The sequence below is a fragment of the Eublepharis macularius genome, chromosome 17 (assembly GCF_028583425.1).
Source record: "Eublepharis macularius isolate TG4126 chromosome 17, MPM_Emac_v1.0, whole genome shotgun sequence".
NCBI lineage: Eukaryota > Metazoa > Chordata > Lepidosauria > Squamata > Eublepharidae > Eublepharis > Eublepharis macularius.
The window spans coordinates 18,481,674-18,506,032 of NC_072806.1; the positions used below are offsets into that span (position 1 = coordinate 18,481,674).

The 24,359-nt window shown below is 46.7% G+C and overlaps 1 protein-coding gene across 1 annotated transcript in view; it reads left to right on the forward strand.

Moving 5' to 3' along the window:
• Window positions 1–24,359, forward strand: part of PITPNM3 (PITPNM family member 3) — a 118,228-nt gene extending 93,869 nt beyond the window's left edge. The window contains exons 8-20 of the mRNA XM_055001601.1: window positions 997–1,116; window positions 3,230–3,411; window positions 6,566–6,738; window positions 10,842–11,012; window positions 11,438–11,626; window positions 12,705–12,853; window positions 13,422–13,538; window positions 15,999–16,115; window positions 17,462–17,610; window positions 20,401–20,550; window positions 22,745–22,928; window positions 23,282–23,410; window positions 24,026–24,359. Of these exons, the coding sequence (XP_054857576.1) occupies window positions 997–1,116; window positions 3,230–3,411; window positions 6,566–6,738; window positions 10,842–11,012; window positions 11,438–11,626; window positions 12,705–12,853; window positions 13,422–13,538; window positions 15,999–16,115; window positions 17,462–17,610; window positions 20,401–20,550; window positions 22,745–22,928; window positions 23,282–23,410; window positions 24,026–24,334 (2,139 nt within the window). The 3' untranslated portion in view covers window positions 24,335–24,359. The remainder of the gene's footprint in view (window positions 1–996; window positions 1,117–3,229; window positions 3,412–6,565; window positions 6,739–10,841; window positions 11,013–11,437; window positions 11,627–12,704; window positions 12,854–13,421; window positions 13,539–15,998; window positions 16,116–17,461; window positions 17,611–20,400; window positions 20,551–22,744; window positions 22,929–23,281; window positions 23,411–24,025) is intronic.

A 24,359-nucleotide genomic window follows, 5' to 3' on the forward strand; every position in this document is an offset into this window, starting at 1 on the left:
TCTTGGATGGGAGATATGAATCTGGTTATGGATATGGCCAGTAAGGACCTTGATCCATTCTGAAACTCCCTAACTCAAAACCTCAACAAAATGCATTTGAAATTATTTCTATGAAAGAGGTTGCTATGCAGGTAGAGAACGAGAATAAAATCAAACAGCAGCAGCGCTAAGTAATGAAGATGGCTCAAAATGTCCAAAGGGTTTTTCTAACCCTATTCTGACTCCCTGTCAAGGAGAAAGCCTCGAGAAAAACCATCTCAGTGCGTGAGTGTGTGTGTTTGTGTGTGTTTTGGTCCTTTCCCCCACTGTTGCACCCAGCAGCTTCACATTCAGGAAATCCCAATAACAAATTAAGCAAGTTATGGTGGAAAATAAGTGTTGAGCACAGTGTTGGCATTTAATAAGCATTTCACAGTCATGCTGTCTAGTCCCCCCCCTTAATTTCATAAGAGATATCATATTGCTTTGTCATAGAATGAAGATTTAATGTTTGTGTGTGGCGTGTGTGTATTATGGACCTGGGAGGTCCGGAATCTGAGCCCTGGGAAAAGGTTGCTATGGGTAAGGAGCCGGACAAGGAAGAGCCGGGAGAGAGCTCTGTGATCTAGTTTGAGCCCCTGACAGTTCATGCCAGAAGCTTCAGATTCAAGCAGATGACAAAGGAGGGGACCAGGTCTGTTGTGCTAATATACAAAATTGCTTGGGTATGTTGATGGACTTTACCCATTTGTGAATCCAAGCTTGTTTGGTGGTGTTGTGGCACCCTGGAAGACTTCCTAGTCCTCAGTAGGAGGAAAGCTCCCATCACCGTGATTGTTACCATATGGATGTGCTTGTTTGCGTGTCTTCCCAATCCACCCATGTTTTTGTGCATTAAAGAAATGCACCTTTCTTCCTGTTCTTTTCGTGCGCCAGACAGGGAGTCCAAAGAGGTGTCCGTCACTTGGCTGCCAAGCAATGTGCTTGACCCAGCTGTTCTTGTTCTTCTTCCTCCAGGTGTGCCTCATTGGAGACTGTGTGGGAGGAATATTGGGCTTCGATGCCATCTGTTACAGCACAGGGCTGGCGGACGAAAGCCAAGCAAGCAGCAGGAGGGGCAGCTCCAGCAGTGTCCAGGTAAGCCTCAGGGCAGCAGGTTTGAAAGTGGTAGAGGGGCAGCCTCATTCTTGGGAGACCTCAACTTGCTAAGCAGTAAAAAGTTGTGCAGCAAATCTTCATCACCGCCTGCCTTTTATTGCAAGGAGATAATTAGCCGAGGCTCTTCAGCCCTTCATTTATGCTGCGGACTGCCTGTGATGCTTTGCCTAATTGGTTTTGTTTTGTTTTGCTTTTTAAAAAAGGACAGATTGCACCAGTTGTCTGGTGGCTGTCTCTGGCACTTTTCTTGTTCAGTCTTGGAGGTGGGGGGGGATAGAATGAAACAGAGCTTGAAAGCCCTGTGATCTTTTCTTGGCCTGGAGCCAGCCGCACCTGTCAAATTTCTTTGCATCAGCATCAGGGTGGCTAGGAAACTAGGCAGTTGGAGGACGCAGGATCCAGCCCCCCAGAATCCAAAATACTTGGAACAGCGGGGACTGGCTGCTGTTAACTAGCAGTTTCTACCTCATCTCTTGTTTTGTTCCAAATGTTCTCTTGCAACCCGATCTTCACGCGTGATCGCTCAGAAGTCAACCTCAAGTAAATAGGCACAGGATTACAGCCAGTTTAAAAATGGGGCCATAGCTGTGATTTGTTTCTGAGCTCTGCACTAATACAAAACTAATATTTGCAAGACTCATTCGGGAACTAATGGAGTCTGCCTCTGAAAGTGGAGAAAGGTGTTACCGAAGGTTAATAAGATCCAGGCGAGAACTGACAATTAGACAGTTACGTGCCTTCGTGTCTGCTAGGCCTGCTTTTGGCAAGTGTACCATTTTATTAAAGTGATTTTCACACTCGCGTTTTTTCCCTCATTGGTACCAGACTTGTAGCGCAGACCTAAGCAGAATTATGCCCTTCTCAGCTGGCTGAAGTAAGCAGGGCTTAGAAGGGTGTGACTCTGCTTAGAATCACCCTGTTAAAACAACTCCATTATGGCAGTGTTGAAAAGGCCCCAAATCAGATCCTAGGGCTGCATTTTGAAAATGGGAGAGGCGGGGGAGGAGAGTATTTATAGAATGTTCACATTATCACCCACTTCTGACTGGTGTTTGATGAGCAAACTGGTGATAAGCCAAGGAATTTCTCATCCTAGCAGTTTATGGAGCTCTGCTTTGTACTGAATATAATTCTCAATCCCCAGTGTTGTCCAAGGCAGACGAAACAGGCCACTTGTAGCCAAACTTAGGAGGAATGTCCTAAGAAGGATAAGGAGCCTTTGATGCTTGGTCTAAATGCAGTGTGAAAACCCAATAAAGCACTGACTGATCCCAAGACGGGTGTATCTTATATTACAAACGTAATCTGGCATAGCAGGCATTTACTTATCTATTCCACTCTTTTCACCACCCCCTTGGCCAGAACCCAGGGAACTGGACACATGGGGGTGGTGGTTGGAGCTCAGCACCTAAAAACTACAATTCCCAGGATTCTTTGTTGGAGCACCGTAACAGTTAAACTGGTATGACAACCAACATACCTTTATAGTGCAGAGGTACTTCCTGAATCCTACTTTCCCTTCCTTTTTTACCCATAGTTTCCCATGTACTTTTCCTTTTCTGCTTTTTTTTGTTGTAGATTTATTCTGGATATTGATAGCTTCCTTTTGGTGATTGCAATTGTTAGGCCAATAATGAAGGAAGAGCTGTTAAGTTATTCATTTATTTACTTGATTTGTAGTCCGTCTTTCTCACTGAGGCTGGAGGAGTACAAAATTTTAAAACAATGCAATAAAAACACCATAACATATACCATAAATAATGCAATAAGACTGGATTACAGAACTGGGAAGCAATGCAATAAAAAGAGTACAAGATGCAACATACCATAAACAAAGCAAAAGCCGGTTACAAACATTAGAAAACAGTTAACTAAAAATAAGATAATACATACAATAAATACCACAATAAGTTACAACCCTCTTTCCTTTTATAAAAGCTGCCTCCTGGACAATTCCATTTTACTAGAACCCTATTCCCTTTATACAGTATTTCAGTAACCAGAATTATACTCTTCTGCATCTTGTCTCATTGAAAAAAATTCAAATCTTTCTTTTGATGTTGTTTCTTTTTCTAAAATTGCTATTATAAAGGATAACCCCATCAATGCTGAAGACTCAAATCTAGGAGACCTCAAACGTCTCAGCAAGAGCAACATTGACATCTTGGGATTGATGGAGGATGAGGAGCCCAGGCAGCCGTTGCTGCGGAAACAAAGCGACTGTTCCAGTTACGACTGTGATACCATCACGCAGCATCATGCATTCTTGTCCAGGTAAGCCAAAGACCATGTCCAGAGAAATTGCTTGGAGATGTTCCTTGCCAACTGTTGTGGAGATCTTAAGATCTATGGGTGGAATCAAGGTTTCCTGATCTAATCTGACAAGTGGCTAGAAAAAAGGTACTGCAAGACAAAACAGGTTGGGGCAAGCAGGAAGCAAAGCAGTATTTTCGTAGATGAGCACAACTTTTAAAAAATGTTTAATCTGCCTTCTATTCAAACCAGGTTATCCAAAGGCGGCATATTTGTAAAAGGCATTATAATGCATTCAGACCAGAAATCTGTGTTTGCAAAGATTCTGAACTTTACAACGATTCAAAATGCTAACTATAACAGGAAAAGAAGCAGCCAGCAACAACATGAGCCTTTCTTAAAATCGGCAAAGGAAGACCCTGTAGGACCTCTAAGTCCCTCTCAGCTACTTCCCTGAATGTAGTGGGGTGGGACCACATGGGCCTCACTTAGTGGAGAGGAGGCTGCAAGACCCAGAATGCTCTGGTCCCCATTACTGTGGAGGAGGGAAGGGCTGTGGCTCAGAGTGGATATACACATTACCAAGTACCTAGGGATACTCAAGCGAACGTCATTTCACGTGTCTCCCCTCCAGCTTCCCATGCACTCACTCGCACAGTCATGCTTCAGTTCGCTCTGTGTGAATACATTCACGCAGTCGATATCAGTTCCTCCTCAGCTGCTGAAAGCATCCCAGTTTCCCCTACCTCCCCCCTCCATTCATTGCAATGCAGATCTTGACACTTTCTCACACCTTAAAGAAATGCAAATTGGCAAGTCAAAGGAGCCTACAGTACTTGTTCTCACAGGGAACACAGAGCTGAGTTGGCACTCTGCCCTCCGGACTCACAGATTCAATCACCCAAAGGGAGGTCCCATGACAGCGGCATGAACAGCTTGCGTGTGAATTGAGGACCACACATAAAATCCTGCACTTGAGCGTCCCCAGGTACTTAGCAACGTGTATTTACACTCTCAGTGGCAGAGCATCTGTTCTGTATGCAAAAAGTTTTGAGATTCATAAGAACATGAGAAGAGTCTGCTGATCAGACCCAGCGGTCCATATACTCCAGTGTTCTGTTTCAGTGGCCAGCAACTTGCCCTGAAGGGCCAAGTGAACAGAGCATACAGGCCAAGCCCTCCTGCTGCCTCCTAGTGCTGGAATTCACAGGTTAACTGCCTCTGAATATGGAGGGTCCCTTTACTCACCTTGGCTAGTAGCTGCTGATGGACCTCTCCTTCACGAATCTGTCTTAACCCCCCTTTTAAAAGTCATCTGCGCTCATGGCCATCACCACGTCCACTGGTAGTGAATTTCACTTTGGGTAAAGAAGTATTTCCTGTTGTCTGTTCTGAACTGGTTTCCTCTCCCAAGTATCTCCATTTAAAAGGATTCGGTAGTAAGTTGAAAAACCTCTTCCTGAGACCCCAGAGAGCCTCTGCCAGTCAGAGTAGAGAACACTGACGTTGACAGACCACTGGAATGACTCAGTAGGAAGCTAGCTTTATTTATTTATTTGATTGCTCAATCAATAGATTTTTATACCACCTCTCCCTCGAACAAAGCGGTTTACAATGTTAAGAACAATTTAAAACATCAATAAATATTATATATTAAAACTAAAAGCATCAATACAATTAAGGAGTCCCACAAATACAACTAATAGTTAAAAAAAAAACCCAGGTGGCAAAGATTCCCCAGAGCAGCACCAAATTACCCAGTAGAAGGCCCCCTAGAGAAGAAGACCCTTCCCTTAACAGCCTTGTACGGACTCAGGCCATTGATTCATCTAGCTCAGTGTTGGTTACTCTGGCTGGCCAGAGCTCTCCATGATCTGGGGCAGAAAAAGTCTTGTACCAACATCTGCAGCATGAGGTGGTTTAAGTGAAGATGCTGGGGATCAGGGCTTTTTTTCTGGGAAAAGAGGTGGTGGAACTCAGTGGGTTGTCAGCACATGGGGCAACTTCTGGCAGGAGGTGGTGCCCCTGGTACAACATGCTCATGTGCAAAGTGTGCACACACTCCCGGGACCGCACAATGACGTCAGTTTGGGTCAGCTGGAACAAGGAGGGAGTTTTTAAAAGTTTAAATTGCCCTTGGTGAAAATGGTCACATGGCTGGTGGCCCCGCCCCCTGATCTCCAGACAGAGGAGAGTTTAGATTGCCCTCTGCGCCGCTCCGGCGGCACGGAGAGCAATCTAAACTCCCCTCTGTCTGGAGGTCGGGGGTGGGGCCACCGACCATGTGACCATTTTTAAGAGGTGCCGGAACTCCGTTCCACTGTGTTCCAGCTGAAAAAAAGCCCTGCTGTGGATCAAACCTGGATCCGCTTGCTGTGCTCAAAGCATGTGCTTGGCTATGAGCTATGCCACCCCCCCACCCCAACCACATAACTATACGAGGGTGCCTAGCAGCCTAGTTGCTCAGTATTGTCTGCCCTGATTAACAGCAGTTCTCCATGATCTCAAAGAAGGAAAGGTCTTTCCTATCACTTGCCACCTGAGAACTTTTTACGGGAGATGCTGGGTTCGAACCCTAGGGCCTCCCACGTGCAAAGGAGCTGCTCTGCAACTGAGCTGGGCCCGTCCGTTTGATCCCCTGCTTCCAATCTTTGTAAGGAATCCAAAGGTAAGAATCAGTGGATTAAACTGCACCTGGAAGCCAGCTGTTCTTCTCTTTGTTCCCTTCCACAACTATGGAAAATTCAGAGCAAACAGCTGCAGAAGTATGATCTGTCTTGCTTACATCTGTCTCCCCCCCACCCCCACCCCGCCCTGTGAGAGATGGTCTTTTACTCACTAACTTACAACTCGAACTGCAGGCTGCTGTCCGTGTGAACTGTGCAACTCACGGAACAGCCTCCCAAGCAGCAGGAAAAGAAGCAATAGTTTCTCCCGCTTGTAGCTGAGGGGGGGAAAGGGTCTCTTCCCCCCCCCTCCCATGCAAGTGGAGGCCATTCCTGCGCGTTTCATGAGTTCCTTTTTTAGGTCATCTGGCTGCAGTATTTTTGCAAAGTGGCATTTGGCTTCTTTTTTGTTTTTAAGCGCCCCTCTTTCTGTCTTGCTTGAATGCTGTGGTCTAGCACCCCTTTTAGCTAAGGAGGCATGTGTCTTGTTTCCCCCCCCCCCACCCCAGTATCCACTCGACGATGCTGAAAGAGGATGCGGACTTTCCCCCCATGAGTGCCTCCAACGGGTCAGATGTCAGTATGGGGCGTTTTGAATTCGAGGTCTCCGATTTCTTCCTCTTCGGCTCCCCCCTCAGTTTGGTGCTGGCTATGAGGAGGACGGTGCTCCCCAGTCAGGAAGGTAAGCAGCCAGGGTCAAGGCTACAGGTTCAGGTAGACAGACAGACACTAAGAAGTACCTTTTTGCATCATGCATAATAAACTTGTGGAACTCAGTACAGTAGCACAGGATATGGGGGCAGCTCCTAGCTTAGATGTCTTTAGGAGGGGATGAGATAAACTTGTGGAGAGTAGGTCCATCCATGGTTATTAGCCACAATCACTAAGTAAAACCTCCATGTCCAGAGGCAGTCTACTGCTGAATGCTAGTTGCTGGGGAGGAAGGTCAACAGTGGGGAAGCTTTGGCCTTTGTGCTCCTGCTCAGGGCCGATGCCACCATTGAGGTGGTGAAGTGGGTGCCACGGGCTCTGAGGTGCTGAAGGGGGCACCGGAGGGGGTGCCGGGGGCAGAGGCACGTGCCACGGAGCTGGCGTGCCTGGCCCGCAGCTGTTGCAGCCGGCCAGCCCCGCGCCGCCACTTCCACCGCCACCAACACATGCCCCCGGCCGGGCGCAGCAGCCGCAGGCCAGGCACGGCAGGTGTCCGAGGTGGCATACAGAACCTCCCCAGCCACCCGTCGGCCAGTGGGGCCAGCTTGCTGCCCGATGATGTCATCACGCGGTGATGTCATCACACAGTCCGGGGGCACGCACACATAGTGCGCACGTATGTAGGGGCAGCCGCAGGCGCCAGGAACCCTGGCTCCGCCCTTGCTCCTGCTTGTGGGCTCTGGAGCATCTGTTTAGCTACTTCCATAGCAGAGCAGGGAATTGAACCTGGGTTGCCCAGATCCCCATACGTTACTCTAGCCACTACATCATACCGATCAATCAAGTAGGGGAAAAAAGCCCAAGAGGGAATTCTAAGCAGAGGCATTTTGCCTGCTTTGCTGCCTTTTGAAGGTGGACCCCATTTTTTTTCTCCTGCTGTTGTAAGATTTGACTTCTGAAAGCTCAGCTTTCCCTAAGGAACCACGAGTTCCCAATATCTTAAATTTCCGGGTCTCAAGGCCATTTTCAAAACAATGAAACTGGAGTCCTTCATCAAGTTTTTTTGGAACGTTTTAAGGCTTTTCTTCCCATCGTCGAGGTGGTCAGGTTGTTTAATAGCAGCTGAGATGATTGCATGGCTTTGACTCTTTCCAGCTTTGCAAAATGTTCAGCGCGTTCTTGCGATCAGAGCTGAATACTTGTTGAGCCATTGAAGAGGCCCCCGAATAGCAAGTGCTGAACAGTTAAGGGGCAGATCTTGCTTCCTTGCCGAATAGCGTGAGCCCCGGTCATTAGGCCCAACCAGTAATTGAGTTCATTAATCAGCTCTCGTGGAACGAGTGTTTGCAGTCATACACTTGGCCTGTTGCTGCTCTGAGTTCTGCCTGGAGTCTTCCATTAGCAAAAGAGTTCTGCCCTGGGGAAGGCCTGTTCTGGTTTATTACAGCGCCGCTTGAGAAAGCAAGCTGTCCAAGTAACCGACAGCATAATACTAGGCAGGCAAGAGCCGGCAATTGCGCTCTCTACCAGGTAGCTGGCATGTGAACATCCTCAGATGAGCCAACAACAGCAGGCCAGAAATAAGCCTTGTTTGGAGCATAACAAGAGATGCTTGTCTGGCCTTGAGCGTGTGTGTATTTCTGGTTGGGTTCCAGGGAGTGGGTTGTCTGGGGGCGGGGTCTGTTTTCCGATGTCCTTCCTTCATTTGCTGATAGTTGGCATGACCTAACCATGAGTGCAAAAGAGCTCAGCTGCACAGGTCCCTAGGTTGAGACCCAAAGGTGCCTTAAAAGAGCCAGCCCTCTCTGGGAAAGTTGTGAAACAGGAGAATAATCCACTATCACTCCATTTAAACTGTGCCCTGTTTTGGCTTCTCGGTTGGGGTTTGCACATGGCGTCTTCATGATAGAGAGATCACAAGAGAAGAAACTGAGACCCACTAGCAGAGAGGGTTCATCTGGACGTGTTGATAGGTCATTAGAGTGAACAGGAGCCAGTGAAAAGAGAGGGGAATAGCTCAGCAGTAGATAGAGCCTAGAGCCTGTCCTCAGAGGTGCATTTCTGATTTGCTCCAAACCACTTGTTTGGTGGCACGAGTCCCCATCAGCAGCAGTGTCTCTTACATCCCTGCCTTTGATGTTATCCTTTGGATTACTTGTTGTCTGGACATTTGGACCTTCTCCCTAAGGAACTGGACTTTGGCTTAGAATGTCCATGGATAGGTATCTATAAACTCCCATATTTTACCCTCTTGGTCTACCTTCTTGTCTTTCTTGACATGTTGCTTAGCGTGTGGCCGTTTGGAATGTTTGTGTGAGTTCTGAGTAAGTATTACCATATACTTTTTTTTGGAATAAAGTTTTATTAAAATTTTTAAGCATGATTATAAAAGCATAGAAAAGAAAAAAGGACATATTTCTAAAAGATAAAACAAAGGAAGAAAAGAGCAAAAGAAGAAAGAAAGAAAAAATTATTTTAATAGGAACACATATCAATTTTCTATTTGAAAAGGTATAGCAATATTACGTATTATATACTAACTCTAAGATTATTGTAAGTAACAACTTCTCCTTTCCATCTAAACATTCTTTCCCTCTCCCTAATCTTCAAAAGTACAAATAATTAATTCATCTCTTTCTGTTTCTTGCAAAAAGTCTATAAGGGGATACCAGATAATCAGATATTTATCTAGTGTCTTTTCCCCAATCAAAGAGGTCAGTTTAGCCATCTCTGCGTAATCCATCATTTTCTCCAGCCACTCTTACTATATGCTTGCTGTCATCTAGACCGCTTAAGAGGGCTGTTTATTTTCTTCAGTAAACCGAGTCTGCTTTCACAATACTCAAGGTCTTGGTACTTCTTCCAAACTTGTGCTAGGAGACTCATTTCTGTGCTAGTGATCCCTTTGTTACCATTTGTGTGGGTCATTGCCCAGATTGAATGCATTCCCTTAACAAGCTGGGTGTAAAATCTAAGCCAGCAGCAGCTCCAAAGAGTAACAATCAATAGACGGAGTTCTAATGTTCAGGCTACCCAAGGGTGGAGTCAGAACCAAGTTGGAAAGGAGGCCCCATTCACATGGTCTAGGTAGGATAAACCTGCTCTCCTAACTACACACAGTAATGTAAGTTAAGACCTATTTATTTTCCCAGATATCTTGTTATTTTGGGACACCCTTTTGAAAGTGGCTTTGAGTTACTTGCTTTAGTGTTTGCTACTGATGACAGTTTCAGTCTTTAATTAAACTTTTATATGGTATAAACAGTGCTTCTGTTTTGAAGGGGGGCGGTTGCTGGATATTTTTATTATTTATTATTCTGTTGATATCATCATGAGTTGTCTTGAGTACCAATTTGGTAGCGATTGCTGGTAATAAACTTTGGAACAAATGGATAAATGATTTGGGTTGGAATCTGCCGAGCCTCTGGCTCACTGAGTTGCTCCTAGACAAAGGGAGATTTTAATCCGTAACCTGAGTTTCATGTCTCCTAGATCTGATGGTGTGTGGAAGCTCTGATTATGGCTGCTCTCGCATAGTTTCATTGTGTCCAGACGGAAGGAAGAGCTCTCCCATTACATAAAAGCATCATCATACCCCTAAGTTGCAAAAGTCTGTAGCACAGTGAAGGGAAATAACTTGCCAGACAAATGGCAAAACAAAATCCAGAGCTGTTATCTTGTGTGAAATTATAGTACAAGTGTGAAGAATCACACCTTTTTGGATTTGTACAGTGTGATATTTCAGGGCGATCCCTTGTTCGGAGCGTTGTGCTTGCAGGAACCCTAGTTTGGCAAGCTGTGTACATTTGCTTGTCTGAGCTTTTTATTAAAAGCTAATCAGTAGTTTATGTAAGGTGGGTTAGAAATTTCTAAATCAACCGGACTCTCAACTGTGCAAAGCTGGCAAATAGATCCCATTTAGCAAAGAATCCCATTTTGTTTCAGTGGCACCTTTATTTTTTTCATTTAATGCAACAACTCAGAATGGCACAAATTCTCTCTGGGAGTTTAGGGACTGACTGGTGGGTGAAATAAATAAAACTTGTGTTGTTGTTTCCAAACTGCAAAGAGGTTTTTGAGCCATTTCCAGTGATCCTGGGATGTCTTCTCTCCCTTTCTTTTTTTATTTCCCAGTCTCTCAGGTGCAGCCGGCTTGCAGTCAGGTCTACAGTCTCTTCCACTCTGCCGACCCATCTGCCTCCAGGCTAGAACCGCTGTTGGAGGCGAAATTCCACCTCCTGCCTCCATTCAGTGTACCAAAGTACCAGAGATACCCTCTGGGAGATGGACGGTCTCAGCTGTTAGGTATTTTCTGCGCTTGCCTGAGAACTGTTTTCTAAGACTCATTTTAGGCTACTAACAGTGCAATCCTCAGCAGAGTTACTCCAGTCTAAGCCCATTGAAACCAGTGGGCTTAGACTGGAGTAACTCTGCTTAGGATTGCATTATACATGTTTTGTGCTCTGCCTGGGTTTTAATAGTTTGTTAATTTCTAATAATTTTATTTCTAATTTTCATTTCTAATTTCTAATAACGTTGTGCCGTTTTATAATTTCGTAATGTTCATAGTTTAATTTCTAATGATTTTATGCTGTTTTATGATTTTGTGATGTTTTGCTTTGGAAGCTGCCTGCAGCATGTTCTGTTTGGAGGAGGTGGGTCTGGGGACCACGTGTGCTGTCCTCAAACCTTCCCTCTGTCTGTGTCCCGGTTTCTTTCCTGCTTTGCAGCTGACACCATCCACAGCCACAGCGCCCTCTTTGCCGAAGACGGTTCTGCAAACCCTCCTTCTTTGGCAGACGCATCAGGACCTCAAAACGCCTTGCAAGGGAAGAAGGCGAGAAGGTCAAGCTCGGACAGCAGCAGCAGTGAAGGCTCAGGGTCGACCGAGAGCTTGTTGCCTGCAAGCGTAACCAACAGTGAGTGAGGCAGAGAACAGTCCGGACAAGCACCTTACTTCAGCCACAGAAGGGACTCAGTAAAATACAATGCTGTTTAGAAGCTGTTTCTTTCTAGGGTGTCATCTTTAGGGGAAACAAAGCGGTGACCTGTTGGGGAGCTGGTTTTTGTTCCTGAAACTAAAACAGCAGCGTTGGTCAAGACAGTATGCAGAACAGTTTCAGGGTCTTTCCTTGCCCCCATCAAGGTGCTCCCATTGCCCCCCCCCCCATGCCACTACTTGCCATGGTCATGTCACTATTACAGAGGCTTGACTTGAACCTGGCCAGTGGTGGGATGGGTCTGGAAGACGATCTTCATTGCCTCCTGCACTACAAAGGCCTGAGAGTGAGCCAAACCCCCATGGTATGTTGGCAACCTTGTCATGGTCTTAACTTGAATATAGTCCTGTCCTAGCTAGCAAACATACTGGCTCTATAGTATTAGGGGTGGGGAGAGGAGGCTCTCTCTCTCTCTCTCTATATATATATAGTTTACAAGTCTGAAAAACAGCAAAGAAGTAATGAGCACTGGATGGAAAAGAACAATGCTGTTTCCAGCATTTCAAAACGATGAGGTTAACGTGGCGCACCAAGCCAGCTTCCTGTTGCGTAAAGGTTTGATTCTTACACAGCCTGAAGAGCATGGGTGCAAGGATCAGTCCAAAGGACAGTTGCTTTCCCCACATCATGCAGGTCTGCGTTGTGTGGGTTCACGCGTGAACGTGCTCAGCCCTTACAGAACTATTTTTGGAGTCTCTGAACTTGGCAACGAGCAAAGCATGCCCTGAAGTCTTTGGAAAGAGGAGAGGAGGATGTGGACATAGCAGCTTGTTTGACTTTGGACCGCAGCATATTTAGGGACTCCTGTTGCTGTTAAAAATGACAGGTTTGGGCGTTACACACTGCATCAATATTTGCAAGTTACTTTTAAAAACTAAGCAGGTGAATTCACGATTGCTTGTGAAAGTGGCATATGGGCCACATGCAAAATTGGAGCCTCCAGGAACTGGGAGAGTAATGGTTATGCTGTATGGTCTATTTTCTGTTTGTCCTTTAGTTACCTCCAAGTGGTGGGGGAACAAGCGCATAGACTACGCCTTGTACTGCCCAGATGTTCTCACTGCCTTTCCGACAGTAGCTCTGCCGCATCTTTTCCATGCCAGCTACTGGGAATCAACTGATGTGGTTGCTTTCATTTTGAGACAGGTAACCGTCTCCCCCTCCCCTTGCTTATTTTAAAATATTTATATCCCACCTTTCCTTCTGAAAATAGCAGGCACACGGTGACTTTTGAAATGTGCCGGAAAAGATTAAAAACATACAAAACAACAGATTAAACTTAGGGAAATGATGACATATGTGCACTATCATATCTAAAAAAATAGTGCCTTAAGCTGCTGCTGATATACCCATGGCCTGTGGATTCCTTTTTGGAATGCTGGATGTTCCTTCCCAGTTGTATCACTGGCCCTAGCTTGTGATCTTGCATTTTTATCCTGTTTATCCAACGCCATCTACTGGAGGTTGTAAAGAGGAACAGCTTACAAAGCCAGCAATGACTTGACACCATATCACAAATTTAGCATAAAAATAATCAGCTGCAAATGAAAAACAACAGTGTGCGGCTCCAGCTCAGACCATAGTGACTGCAGAGGTCCATTTATGCACATTCAAAATCCCTTTTAAATAAAAGGGGGGGAATAGAGAGGTACATTGTGCATATGGTGCCATGCACTCAGCTCCGTTTGCTCTCACCCTTCCTCTTTCACTTCAGGTGATGAGATTTGAAACCGTCAGTGTCAAGGAGAGCAACAGCTTGGATCCCGCAACACTCAGTCCATCAAACCCACGGGAGAAATGGCTGCGCAAGAGGACGCATGTCAAATTGAGGGTAATGATGGTGGTGTTTCTGTAGCTTCCTGCCTATTGGCAGTCAGGCCAGTTGGGTACAAAATACCATGGATCCTCAGAATAGAGAGGGAGAGGGTGTTGTATCAAGAGAGGGACTGAGTTATGGCAGAGGCCTTCTTCTCATCCTCCGGTGTGTGCCATTGCGAAGGTTGGCTCCCCAGACAGGTGAGGAAGCCCCTCCAGTTAGATTCCATAAGATATACTGGCCTTCCCTTTGTTACACACTTAGCTTGTGACACTAACAGCACCGGAGAGAGCAAATCTAGTAGGGTGCATGCCTTTCGGCATTTGGGCTAGAGCAGTTCTGCTTAGTGGTTAGGCGTTTTGTTTTTTAAGAAAGCAGAATTGTCTGGTTCTGAAAGCGGTTTCTCCTGCATGGCTTTCCCTGAGCACAGAGGTTACCCTATTTTGGACTCCATCTTTTCTGTGGTTAGATTGATAGGTCAAGAGCCTGTCATTTCCTCCCCAGGGAAGCTCAGAGGGTTAGGGATGTACTTTCATTGAGAAAAACCACAAAGACCGCAATGTTCTTCTTCTGCTAAAATTTGGAGGCCTGAAAAGGCGGTTTGTGGGGTTTGGTTTTTTTAACAGTCACACAGCCTTTATGCTTTGAGGTTTTTTAAAAGTTTGTTTGTTCTTTGCTTTTACAGTTATGAATCCTAATTGCCTTTTTATGGCCATTTTGCTATGTTGGAAGCTGCCCTGAGGCTTCCAGAGATGTTTGGCAAGACTGAAATCCTAATGTAATCCTTTAGTCGTTTGGTTCAGATCAGGCTGGGTTTTCATTCGGAGAAGTTTTTTAAAACCAGCTTTTGAAGCCCTCGGGCCTGCAGCTCTTGCTTATGGCTAGATAAGTATTGTGATTCCGCATGAATGCAGCAACTTGCACAGTCTGCTACTGAAAACAGAATTCAACTTGAGGAAGCAACTCTGCTTGATTATTTAAAAACTAGCAACAAAGCCCATGGTGGGGGGAAATACAACGGGCTCTAGAAAACTGATTTGGCTGTGCTCTGCAGTGGGCCGAATTCGCCCCAAATGGGCTCGATTTGGGCCACTGTGGAGCCCAGGAGTGCTGCTGGGGGGATGCAATAGGTCCTGGAGCACTCCTGTGCTCTGCAGCTGCCTGATTCGGCTCTGATCCAGGCGGCTATAGGCCAGGAGCATGGAGGGGGAGGAAAGGGAGGTGGCGCACTCCTGCGCTCTGCAGCTACCCAATCCAGCCCTGATTCGGGCGGCTGAAGGCCTGGGACTGTGTGGGGCGGGAGGGGAAGGATGAAATCAGCCTACTGTTGCATGCAGGGGCATACTCTCCACCAGAATGCCCAGGAGGCGCGTTCTCCTGCCTTTCCCCATCAACCAGGAAAGTGAGTGTGGGGGTGGAGGGTGGGAGCGGGGATTGGCAACCCTACCTGAGGCAGCAGGGAAGCCAGGCATAAGCCTTGGCCACTCCACCATGCTGGGCCTTCCCGCCCCCCACAGTGGCCTGCTGGGGCCTCCTCGGCAAGCCATGTAGCCAAGGACTCACCTTTCATCCCTGCAGACGGGTGTGCAAGTATAACTCCATGGGGATAAAAGATGAGTCGTCACCAATACGGGTCGCCTTTTATATGGTAGGATGAAAGCAAGTGTCTAACTCTCGTGACTCCAAAGGCTTCGCATGTTTGAAAGCTGCCCGCAGATTCTGAAATCTACAGGGAAGGAAGAGGAGGTGCAGCATTTTGAAGGACTCGAGGGAAGGGGGGACTTAACTTCATCGAGGCTAGCCAGAACCAGCATGAATTATGCAAATTGCAGAGTTAGGCTTTGCACAGTGAAGAATTTTAAGGGCCAGGGCTCAGGATTTTCATTGTGCACCTGGACTTTAAGCCAGGGAGGGCTAAAAACTTTCTCAATCAACAAACCACCCCTTTTTTTAAAAAAAAAGCACACACTTGACCTTGCTACATTCATATATTATACGCAGGTGGAGCTTTTCTCAATTTCAAACATGACAGTAAGATTCTAGCTGCTGGGACTTTAAAGAAAAGTTGACAGTAGATGCAACATTTAATAATAAAAAACCCCTCAGAAGTCTGAAGAGAGGGCATGGAGAAGACAGATACATGGAGCATTCCACTAACCCTTGCCTATGTTTTTCAATCCCCTCCATCTTCCCATTTCTCCCACCACCACCCACTCTTGATGAAAAGGTAATCTAAACATGGTGATGTTTTCAAAGGTTTATTCTAACCCTGACTGTTTTTCTTGCTTTTCCAAAAGCAGTTTTCTGGCTGCTCTCTTTTTTAAAGACCTCTGGAAGAAAAAGGACAGTCTGGTTTCCTGATACAAGGATGCATCCTTCATGAACAGTCTCAAATCAAGCTGTTGTGCCCAGTGGCCCAGGTGCCGCTTTGCCACCAAACCTTTCCAGTTGATTTCTCACCTGCTTCCCTTTCAGAATGTGACTTCGAATCACAGGTCGAATGATGTCATCGCAGCAGAAGGCGGCCCTCAGCTTCTGGTTGGCCGGTTCATGTATGGCCCTCTTGACATGGTGGCCTTGACAGGAGAAAAGGTGACCGGCTCATTCTTTCTGCCAAGACTAATGCAAAACTTCTTGAAGGCATGTAGTTCAGTAGTGGGGATAGGATGCCCTCTCTGCCAACCACTTTTCTTACAAACAAGCTATGTTTCCCATCCCCTTTTTCTTAACATAAATGGGTACTAGATCAAATCCATCCTGAATTCTCTCTAGAAGCTAAAATGACAAAACTGAGGTTATTGGTCACATCATGAGAAGACAAGATTCTTGGGAGAAATCAAGAATGCTAGGAAAAGTAGAAGGCAGCAGGAAAAGAAGAAGACCTAAAACGAGATGGCTTGACTCCATAAAAGAAGCCTCGCCCTCCAGTTTGCAGGATCTGAGCAAGTCTGTTAATGATAGGACGTCTTGGAGGTCTTTCATTCATAGGGTTGCCATAGGTCAGAGGCAACTTGACAGCACATCACACACACACGTTTCCCATCCCCTTTTACTTCACACATCAAGGGAAGGGTAATAATCGGCATCTGAGGACCAGGGAAGTTTTAGTTGCAGGTGGAATGGCAAGACTGCAAGATAACCTGTCCTCCACACTTGGTGAGGATATCAGTAGGCAGAGTTAAAGTTCGGCTTCCCCCTTGGAGCAGCCTCCAACCACTTTATTAGTTCTTTGGAGTCTTGCATAGAGCAGGGCTGCTTTTTTTTGCAGCCAGGCTAAGCCACAAACCTCAAAGAGGAAGAAGAGCGAGGAGGCTGCATCTATCTAGAAGAGGATGCGCTGCTCTCCTGCCCCCCACACAAGTATTTGGTTCCGCTTCTTATTGGCATTGCCTCTGCGGCCAGGTAATACTCGCTAGCCTTCATTTGTCCTAGAAAAGTCATGGCTGGGGAGGCTGGAGGTGAGAGAACTGTTTACACCTGTGGCCTTCTTTAGAGCCAGGCTCTGTATCCGATTCCAAGACTCCGTGCTAGAGTTAGTCTAGACTAGTACACCAACTAGGCAAGAGGAGTGAGTCTAGAGTAATACAAACATCTGAAGATGCCCTTTGATCAAACGTGCCTCCTGTTGACTGGCAGCAACTCCCCAGAATCTCTCTAGACCTTTCCCAGTACCTTCTACCTAAGATCCTATAAACAGACCCACCAGGGGTTGATCCCGTGAGCCTTTTGCAGGCAAAGCAGTGCTCTGCCACTGAGTGCTCCTGAGATTAAAGGCCTTATTCCAGGCCAGGGGGCAAAGCTTGCAGTTCGATGCCATGGTTATCTGAAGGTGCACTGAAGCCGGGGCAGCCTGTCTGTCCAAATCTCCTTGAGAGCTGATCTTTCCGCTCCCGATGGGATGACTGGATATTCACTGCTAGTTCTGTTCCTTGTTCCAGGTCGACATCTTCATCATGACTGAGCCCTCCTCTGGCCGGTGGGTCTATTTTGACACGGAGCTCACCAACAACAGTGGCCGAGTCTCTTACAACGTCCCCAAAGAGAAGAGGCTCGGAGTCGGGGTCTACCCTATCAAAATGGTGGTCAGGTAGGGTTCGGAGCTCAGAAGGGTGTCCTTAAAGTGCTGGGAAGGGGATGGTGGGCGTGCACATAGATACGCGTGCTTGTGGCTCATCTTATCATTAGAAGAGGTGGGACAAGCCAGATAGGCAAGTCTGTGGAACCTTGAAGCTTCTCTACGCAGGTTACTGTTGCACTGGATGAAGAATTTCCCTGCCATCTGCTAGCATAGAACTTGGTTTGTGTTGCAGAAGGGTAGGATGGTGCTTCAGGATCAATGTCCATACAGGGCTTGTTACCTTTAGGAAAGAAAGAGATTTCTGTTATTCTTAAGGAATAAGCGTTCTGTCCTGGATGGAGAGAGATTGCAGAGATCACATCTTGCCCTCATAATGGTTAGAAAGAAAAGCTGGAAGAAAAGGAGCTAGCCAGAAGGAAGGAACACCTGAGTGTAGCATTCTGTGTAAACAAAGCGATAGCATCAGAGCCGACGTGTCAGACTATGGATGACAGGATACAGCAGATAGATCCCTGGACCATTGCAGCAAGACACAAATTCTTGGTCAAATGGCTTTTATTCAGAAATCAGATCATTTCCATGTACAGGTCCATAGGACTACTTAGGAGCCAGGTAGCCATCTAAGCAGCAAGAGTAGAAGTTGATAGGAATTACATCATATGGGCGAAACTTCTCTTTTAACAAAGTTTGTTCCTTTCCTCCCTCCTCCCAACCATAAACAAAACTTTGGCGCTCTCCTGGTGTGAGAACGTTCCACATATTTGTGATATCAGTCGAGTTACTAGGAAGCAAGACATATCATAGTCTGGGAAGGAATACAGGGTCATAAACACTGGAAGCTGTTACAGTCCAACAGATAAACACCTGTGAAAGCCTGAGAAATAGTTATAACACTGACAAAGTGATATTGAGTTACAGCAGGATGATTCAGCACAACAGAATCAAAATTGGCATGGGTGGGGCTCAGACATGACACGACGAGGAAGGATGCAGGAACTGACCTTTTGGGCTTTACTGCCCCCTGTGAAGGACTCCTGCATACAAAGAAACATTGCGCAGGCCTAACATCCTCAGCCTGCTGCCTATCTGTTTGTAGGATGACTAGGAGTTCTAGAATTGTGGGGGCAGGTTGTAATTCTCCCTCCTTGTCCTTCATTAAGCTATGACTTTCTTGTCCTGTCCCTCCTTGGGCATTTTTTCCTCTTGTCCAACAAACTGCTGAGCAGTAATCAAACAGAAAATGCTCTTTGGAGGATTAGGTTGTTTCGGTAAGCACATTTTCAGCCTCTTAAATGAAATGCCTTAGAGTCCCAGAGTTGCTTGAAAATGACTTTTGGTTACAAGAATTGATTTCAGTAAATAGCATTGTTATTTAATGTCTGGGACCTGGGGATGCAAAAACTGCAATTTTGCAGCTGAAATTCCTTTTTTTCTTTTTTGTGCTCTCAATGTCTTCCACTGCGGGTAGTGGCCACATGGACATGAGAGTATTCTGTGGCCATATCAGAACTCCGGTGGATTTTGGAGTTCGGGAGGAAAGCTATTTGCTCTATTGGAGATTCTACGTTCGCTGGTAGAGTAAGGTTACATAGCACTTCCCTCCCCATGACTATTACGGTTTTGGAAAACAGCACGAGAGGGAAGGCGTAAGCACCCTCTCCCTGCATGCTGTGGCCCCAATCCTAACTGGGCCCTGCATGCTTGCAAATTGAATTCCCAATAAGGAACTCATAAGCACACATCTTGCTGCCAGTCTTTTTGGCAAATTCAGACCCGACCCAAGGACTGCATGGGATATCATTGTGTCTTGTCGTTGTGCCCTAAATGCAGACAGTATACTGATGGGGAGGAGCAGAGCAGAAACCTGGTGCTGGGGAAGGTTTTAGATCTCACGAGGCATCTGGTGAAAACTGAGCCTGATCTTTATGCAACAAAACGTAACCCAGCAGGGTGAAACTGGATATCTTCCTGCATTGCGCAGGAGGTTGGACTAGATGACCCCTGGAACCCCTTCCAGCTTTATGTTTCTAAGGGTCAAGCTGGTCTGCAGGTTTTTAAACTCGAGTTCCCTGCAGCTACACAGCAGCTTTGGGGAATAGCTGTTAATAATAACATTCAATTTATATACTGCCCTTCAAGACAAGCAGTTTACAAAGTGTGTTATTATTATCCCCACAACAAAACACCCTGTGAGGTGGGTGGTGCTGAGAGAGCAACGAGAGAGCTGTGACTGACCCAAGGTCACCCAGCTGGTTTCAAGTGGAGGAGAGGGGAATCAAACCCAGCTCTCCAGATTAGAGTCCTGCCGCTCTTAACCACTACACCAAACTAAACGGCCTCAGAATGCCTCCTTGGGAGAGAGGAGGGGCTCTTCCCTCCCCTCTCAAGCTGTTTCCCCCTGTCAAAAGGGCAAGGGAGGGAGTTTTCCCATGCTATTATATTACAAGGAAAAGTCTTTGGGGGGAGAGGGAAGGAAGAGCCCCTATTCCCCCCCCCCCCCGGTGAAGGCATTTTGAGACCATTTGGACTCTCTTTTTTTAACAGCCATTTACTTTTTAACTGGTGCATGGCTGTGGTAACCTGAGTTGGGCCTAGGGAACCCAGACCCAACTCTTTAAACGCCTGCTCGTCTAGCTTGGCCTTATGTTTCTGGTTAGAACGGACAGATATCCATAAGTGGAGAACCCCCATAACGTGGATCTGCCAACTTTTGTTGTGTCCTTTTGCAGCGCTGGTGTTGAATCTTTGCCAGTGCAGCTGCCGTTTTCTCACCACTGTGCTGTATCTCCTCCTCACCAGGGGTGACCAGAGCAGTGCTGTCAGCTACCTGACTGTGCTCCCGCGAGGAATGGAGTGTGTGGTCTTTAGCATCGATGGCTCCTTTGCCGCCAGTGTCTCCATCATGGGCAGCGACCCCAAAGTCCGAGCTGGAGCAGTTGATGTCGTCAGGTGAGGGCCTCTTCACAATTGTTCTGTGGTACTCAGACGGTAGGGTTGCCAGGTCAAAGTTGGGAAATTCCTGGAGATTGGGGGGGGGGGGGTAGAGCCTGGAGAGGGTAGGATTTGAGGAGGGGAGGAGCCTCGGAATGGTATAATGCCATAGAGTCCACCCTCCAAAGCAGCCATTTTCTCCAGGGGAACTGATCTCTGTCACCTGGAGATCAGTTGTAATTCCGGGAGATCTCCAGCCACCACCTGGAGGCTGGCAACCCTATCAGACGGTGTTGGGGGAAAGTCCAAATGGCTTCCAGGGAGGTGGTCAGAATGGTCCCCCTGGAAGTACAGTGTTTTTTGGCTTGGGAAACTGCTCAGGTGGGGGGTCAGCCAAAAAGTGAGGCCTCTATGAATGGTGGCCATTCCTCAGCATGAATGTGAGGCAGTATCACAGCTAATCACAACTCACTGTCTGCTAGAATTCCTCAGAAATGTTGCTATGTATGACTTAGATTGTAAAAACAGTAAGAAGTAAAGTAAATTCCTTAGAAATATGTGTTGGGGGGGGGGCGGGTATGAACCCTTCCTCTGTACTCTTTGTTCTGATCTTGTGGTCCTTTGCATCATAGGACACAGCTCAAGCTAGACAAGAAGAGACACAAATCTTTCCTCCTCTTAGCAGAGGAGCTTTCTTGGAAATACTGCAATTTTTCCAGTAGTGGAAAAGGAAGAAGGTATCATGGCTACCAAAGAATCTGACTACTAGGAGGGGAGGGTGGTAATAGTTTTAGGGTAAAACAGCAAAATAGTAGTTTCAGAGTAGGGTTGCGAGCTCCAAGTTGGGAAATTCCTGGAGATCTGGAGGGAGAAACCTGGAGAAAGTGGGGTTTGGGGAGGGAAAGGACCTTGGCATAGCATAATTCCATAGAGTCCACCCCCAAAAGTAGCCATTTTCTCCAGGTGAACTGATCTCTGTGGCCTGGAGACCAGTTGTAATTCCAGGAGATCTCCAGCCACTACCTGGAGGCTGGCTACCCTATTTCAGAGTGTTACAGTGGAAGGATATTCTTCCTTTTTTTGAGGCTTCTTCTTTACAGTTTGGTGTAGTGGTTAAGAGCATGGGACTCTAATCTGGAGAGCCGGGTTTGATTCCCCCACTCCTCCACTTGAAGCCAGCTGGGTGACCTTGGGTCAGTCACAGCTTCTCGGAGCTCTCTCAGCCCCACCCACCTCACAGGGTGTTTTGTTGTGGGGATAATGATGACATACTTTGTAAACTGCTCTGAGTGGGCATTAAGTTGTCCTGAAGGGCGGTATAGAAATCGAATGTTGTTGTTGTTGTTGTTGTTACAGCTACAGAGGCCTCTGCTTTTGGAGGACATTTTTATCACAATAACTTTGAGAGCCTTTAAGGTGATCTCTGCTGTGTTCTACTGCTAGGGGAGGATGTTGGTTGGATGGTCTCCGGAGGGCATTTTCTTTCTTTTTAAATTTAATTTTTTTTAAAGAATTTAAAAACACATATAGATTAAAAAAGAAAAAAATAGAAGCTAAAATGATTCAAAAAGGAAAAGAAGGAAGAAGAAAAAAGGGAAGAGAAAAAATAAAAGAGAAAGATGGAGAGAGAGGAAACAAGTGTCTTACAAAAGACATGTCAAAAAGGCAATCCTAAAACATTTACAATTGCAAGAGTGAAATCTGAGGAGCAGAGTTAGTTCATGTACCAGACAATAGATCAGGAAGAGATACCAGTTATTCCGGATGCTTAGCTGTGACTTCGAGGAGTGATTTTCATATGTGGGCTCACAGTTGAGTGCTGGACATACTCTCATTTTGAACACATTTAGCAATGACATGCCTCGTGACTGAGGGGGGATTTTTCAAAAGAGGGAAGGATGGTTTCCCCTCTTCCTAAGACCTCCTTGTCACGCTCCACAGCCCCATCATATTTCTAGCCCTGATCTTCCATGCTTCTCAACCTTGACCATAAGTATCTGCTGCCTACCTTTTGGGTCTCTCCTTCTCGCTCCCCTCTCCCCTTCTCTGTCCTCCACGTCCTCCTTTTCCTCTCTTACATGATTTTCCTCCCCATCACATTCATTTGTCAGTCCCTACCCCTATTCTGTCCTGCACAGCACCTAGCACTCCATAGAATCTTAATGAACATTCACTTGTAGCATCACCTCCCTCCCTCTCTCTCCTAATGCAGACACTGGCAAGATCTCGGGTACCTGATCATCTACATCACAGGGCGCCCTGACATGCAGAAGCAGCGGGTTGTCTCATGGCTCTCTCAGCACAACTTCCCCCAAGGGATGATCTTCTTCTCCGATGGGCTCGTCCATGACCCTTTACGGCAGAAGACCATTTTCCTCCGGAATCTAGTGCAAGAGGTAGTCCAATCTCTGGCTTGTATCCCCTTGTTGAAGATTTGGGAATGGCTGAGTCTCCAATGGACATGTGGCTCAGGCCAATTCAGAGGCTTCATGCAGTCATCTAGTAACAGGGGGCTGGTGTTGCATGCACCCTCTTTCCCTGCTTCCAGGCCTCAGAGCACATATGGTCCCAGGTAGCTCAAATCCAAGTCATGCTGCAAGACTCCTGGTTTAAGCCCTGGAGTCCATGATTGATGTGCGTTTTTAGAGGCTACCAGTGGTGTAAAAATGTAAAATAGTGGTGATGAAGGGTTGCCGGCCAGGCCTATAGCCAATATGGCTCTCAAAATGTCTTCCTTTCTTTGCTACAGAGCCACATAAAAATTTGCGCTGCTTATGGTTCCATGAAGGACATCTCTGTGTACAACGTCCTGGGACTCTCTCCCTCCCAGATCTACATTGTTGGTCGGCCGGCAAAGAAATACCAAATGCAGTGCCAGGTGACTCTTCGTGGGCTAGGAGGGACTGCCATGTTGTGGGATGGGTGTGGGCAGGGAAACAGGCTCGGGAATATGTTGTGGAACTTGCCGTGGGAGCAGGAGAGGATCCAAAGATTAGTTGAAGTCTCCAGAGGCTCCCAGCAAACAAGGTGTGTTTTGCTTGTGCTGTCAGTGTCCAACACACAAAATGTACACCCAAGTTAACCTGTGGTGGGTTCAGAACCTGCCTTCTCACTTGTCACCTCTTGGAGATGATTAAGTCCATGCCCCCTCTTATAAGGCTGCAGGTCCTGAGAAAGCGTCTACTGTTATTTTGGGGAGGGGGATTTCTTTCTCTAAAATTCTCTTTTTTAGATACATACATTGATTCCTCTTATTCTTTTTTAAAGGAGGGATTTTTTTCTGATTTCTCTTTCATTTCTCTTTGTAGTTTTTTGGTCACATTTCTGTGGGCCCTTTTAGAACTCCAACCCTTCCCGTTGTTTTATGTAACCACAGGGTGGTGCTCTTAGGAAGGTTTGGGAAGACACTGCTTGCTGCTGAGCATCTACAGAGCTGTGTCGCTCACTGTTTTTTCTCCCCCCTCCCCCAAATCATCTTCCCCCTCTGTTTCAGTTCCTCAGCGAAGGCTACGCATCCCACTTGGCCTCCCTGGAGTTCAGCCTTCACTCCCGGCCCAAGAAAAACAACTCACGCATGATTCTGAGGAAAGGCAGCTTCGGCCTGCACTCCCAGCCCGACTTCCTCCGCAAAAGGAACCATCTCCGGAGGACTATGTCTGTCCAGCAGCCCGACCCGCCATCCTTGACCCCCAAACCAGAGCGTGCCCAAAGCCAGCCCGAGTCTGATAAGGACCACGACCGGCATTTGCCTCCCATTGGGTGGGTGAGAGGCGGGTCTCATAAATTTGAGTCTGCTCCGTAGCAGCTGCCCAGGGTGTGGCCGGAGC